General features: G+C 47.7%; 1 protein-coding gene across 1 annotated transcript; it reads left to right on the top strand.

The window, feature by feature from the left end:
* The first annotated feature begins 1,018 nt into the window (after positions 1-1,018).
* On the top strand, positions 1,019-1,595 carry LOC101534137 (histone H2A-Bbd type 1). Its single transcript, XM_004587973.4, has one exon. The coding sequence runs from the start codon at positions 1,123-1,125 to the stop codon at positions 1,477-1,479; it is 357 nt and encodes a 118-aa protein (XP_004588030.2). The 5' UTR covers positions 1,019-1,122; the 3' UTR covers positions 1,480-1,595.
* The last annotated feature ends 2,327 nt before the right edge of the window (positions 1,596-3,922 follow it).

Here is a 3,922-nt window from a genome sequence, read left to right as displayed (position 1 = left end):
CCACCCAATGAGGGTGTTGGGTGGGTCCCGGACATGCCCAGTCACGGAGGCCTCCCCCCTCGGCGTACTCACCCCAGAAGGAAGCAGGCCGCACCCAGGCATGTCCGGGCCCAGCCCGCCATGAGCCATGGGCACATGGCGGACTGGGTTCGGGATCCGAGCTAGACGTCCTCTCCCGCAGCCCTCGGCTCGCCTCTGGCAGCCGGAAGTTAAATCCTGCAGGCCCGAGGTTGCGCCCCTCCCCAATCCCGTTCACCCACCACCCAATGAGGGTGTTGGGTGGGTCCCGGACATGCCCAGTCACGGAGGCCTCCCCCCTCGGCGTACTCACCCCAGAAGGAAGCAGGCCGCACCCAGGCATGTCCGGGCCCAGCCCGCCATGAGCCATGGGCACATGGCGGACTGGGTTCGGGATCCGAGCTAGACGTCCTCTCCCGCAGCCGAATAATGAAATTTTCAACAGTATAATCAGGACAACCCTACACATATAACATGCATATTTGTTAAGTACTCTATGTAATTTATGAGGGAATTAGCAGATATAAACAGTGAAAGGTGAATCCAAAAACAAATAGCAAAATATTTGCCATGAATATGGTCAGTGAATCTCCAGTGGAGCCATAATTGATTTTGTTAACAAAATGAGAGTGGAGAAGTTGACTTCTATAAGGGAAAGATTTCAGCATGTCTCTAAGTGAACACTGGTTTACAAATGGGTATAAAAGAATGAACAGACAGTTGAGAGGCAAGATAGAGATCACAGAGTTATGTGAATGTAAGTATATTGGGTGGAGAAACATGAACAGATCTTTTTGGTTTTTTGTTTGTTTTGTTTTTTTGGCTAAAGTGTTAAAATCAAGTGGCAAGATAGGGTCTTGCCACTATGCTAAGCAGGTTTACTCCATAGGCATTTCTAATTAAGCATCCCCCTTCCCAGCCCTGGTCTGGTGAACCCCAATGACATCACATGACATCACAAGTCATGGTTTGTTACAAAAGCAGCCCCCTGCCCAATAAGGGGTCCTGGAGCAGGGTGGGCAGCAGTTAGCACTGGTATTTCGAGGGGCCCAGTAGAGCAGGAAGATCAAGCAGGGTCGATCGGGGCAAATTCCAGTGACCATCATGCCTGGGAAAAAGCACTGCTGCTGCCGCTGTAGGTGTAAGAGGCCAGCTGTCTCCCGCTCCAGAAGGGCCGAGCTGCAATTCCCAGTTAGCAGAGTGGAACGCGCCCTGCGAGAGGGGCACTATGCCCAGCGTCTGAGCTCCACCACACCTGTTTTCCTGGCTGGTGTTCTTGAGTACCTGACGTCCAACATCCTGGAAATGGCGAGCAAGGAGGTCTCTGACAGTGACAGAGAGAGCATCACCGCCGAGCACGTGGAGAAGGTAGTGCAAAGCAACGAACAGCTGTGGCACCTTCTGGAGAAAGAAACCTACTCTGAAATTGAAGCGAGATACCATCTGAGGGACAAGCAGTGATGCCGTGGTGTCGCAGCCCTCACCACCAGTCTCGTCCAGTTCCCCGGACTCTGACAGACATGGGGGCCTGTGTGTCTGCCATCACCCTAAACAATTAAAGGCTAAATCAGTGCCAATTGCTGTGACTTATCTCACTTTCGATCATTGTCAGTTGAAGGTGTCTGTGAGAGCTCCAGGGGGATGGGAGGGATGGGTGGAGGGGTGGTCAGTGTGGGGTGTTTGAGAGGTTACAGAGACACAGTTTCCTGTATGATAAAAGATGGTAGTGACCTTTTGGGAGGAGCTACCTGGGGTAAAAGCGAGAAAGGATTTGGAGGGCCAGGATGTGGGCCAGGCTGTCCCAAATGTGTGCCTGGAGATCATGAGGAATTGCAGCAGTTATTTGTGCTAGGGAAGGCCTGAGTGCAGGATGGGGTTGGCAAGGTGTGTTGGGTGGCATGGTAGCAGTGGGGATAACATGCATTGTTGTTTCTCACTGCAAGCCAAGAGGAGCTGCATCAAGATCTGTTTGCTGCTTTCTGGTCTGTAGTTTTGTGTCTTATCTCTTCCCCTAAGCAAGATTCCTGATGTATAAATGGGATAATATGAGTATCTTTTCTGAATTTTTTCAGGACTGTTGCTACTTGTGCCTGTTTGGTTACTTCACACCACGCGTGGCACAGGATAGTTGCTTCTGCCTCTCTCCTTAATCCTAGGGGGTCAGGTGTGCTTGCCAGCTCGGCCTGGTTCTCATTCATACACTTGTTGGGTGCTGGGGTTACCGACTAGCAAGCCACATCCCTTTGAGCTTTGAATACAAAGGTGAATGACCAAATGAGGTAGTTTGCACCGCATTTCCTCTGCTCCCTCTTCCTGGAGCCCTGTGCTGTCTTTCTAAGCAGAAGGACATGGCTTGACCTTTGCTTAATGCACTGTGTTTTTCCACGGAGGAGGGAGCTGGTGCTGGGTTGCTCTCGGGGGTTGTCTGGGCATGTGTTTATATAAATCCAAGGACTTTCTCTTGCCATGTGGAGTGTGCTGACTCTCATATTTATAACAACTTCGGTATAAAGATATGCTCCTGACATATTTGTGATTCTTATGAAGAGGCATGCTGCTCTCCTAGGCATAGTGGAGATGCTATTTCTCTCTATTCATTCATATACCATTCATGGTCTTCCCCATCAAGTGCAGCTTGACTCCCTATCATGGCCTTGACCCAAGGAAGGCAAGAATATTGCTCATTTATTTTCTGGAAGGAAGCATCCTCATGCCCATGGCATGGGTTTCTCATATTGCAATGTCCTTCAGTCAATGCCAGGTGCCCTGAGAATGAATAACAGCGAGGATTAATGATTATGCTCAGATCTTGACATGTTGCTTAAATAACTGTTGTTGATGAAATGTGTGTGTTTGTCATGTGGAGTGACCATGGACAAACTATTCAATTTTTTCATTTTTAGTATGTGAATGTTAATGACACATGTCTTTTAAATTTTTGGAATTGTAGGGAATGGTACATAGTGCATACATAGCACGGCTCTAACAATAGTTGTGCTTGCATAGGCCTTTTCTCAGATCCTTTGAAAACTGCATTTTTCAGGAGTATATATAATAGAATGTTTCTTAAAAATCACCTTTGAAATATGCTGTACAGAGTAACTTATGTTAAAAACTTTTCAGTGTGTCAGAGGATAACACTTCATTAAAAAGCTCAGCTGAGTCAATATCACCGACTTCTTGAAATAGTTGTCTACCACAGATGACCATTAATGGATGCCAAAGGGTGTGTGCAGATGTAAATAGATTGTGGGAGCATGAGAGGCTGGTTTTACAAGTTCCTGTTCCTGGTAATTGAGTAGTGTCAAGTAGCATAGCATTCTACATTAGTGGGTCTGAAAGAAGAATGAGCCTGGAAAAAGTTCCAACCTTCATATTAAGGTAGGACTAATGTGTTTAGGGATCTGAAATGTGATATCTGCTTTCTTGGTGTTTGCATTCTATATGTGCTTTTAGGTAATGGTGTTTACTGTTCATGAAAATAACCACTGCTTTCACCATTTGATAATTGTCTTATCCACAATAAAAAAAAAAAAAAGAATAGAATAGATTTCTCTTTCTCTCTCTCTCTCCCTCTCTCTATTTCTCTGGGCTACTGCAAATTTAAAAGTCTACCTAAAGATCTTCTTGTTGTTAATACTTAAACTTTAAAGTTTAAGTTTTGGTGGGTCTCAGGATGGGGCATCTCATGCCTGGATCCCAGACGCCAGCCACCACGTGCACGTGGCGAGCTGTCCCCGGGCCTGCCTGGGTTCGGGGGATGCTCCCTTCAGGGTGAGCACACCGAGAGGAGAGGTCTCCGTGACTGGGCAGGTCTGGGACCCACCCACTGCCCTCATTGGGCAGTGAATGGGATTCGGGAGGGGCACGACCTTGGTCATGGGAGTTTAAACTTCCAGCAGCC

This window comes from Ochotona princeps, chromosome X (genome assembly GCF_030435755.1).
Source record: "Ochotona princeps isolate mOchPri1 chromosome X, mOchPri1.hap1, whole genome shotgun sequence".
In the NCBI taxonomy this organism is placed as follows: Eukaryota; Metazoa; Chordata; class Mammalia; order Lagomorpha; family Ochotonidae; genus Ochotona; species Ochotona princeps.
The sequence above is the reverse complement of the archived record's forward strand: the minus strand, read 5'-3'. Positions and strand labels throughout refer to the sequence as shown.

Excerpts from the sequence above, each read along its gene's own strand:
- LOC101534137 (XM_004587973.4), top strand. The coding sequence starts at position 1,123 with ATGCCTGGGAAAAAGCACTGCTGCTGCCGCTGTAGGTGTAAGAGGCCA.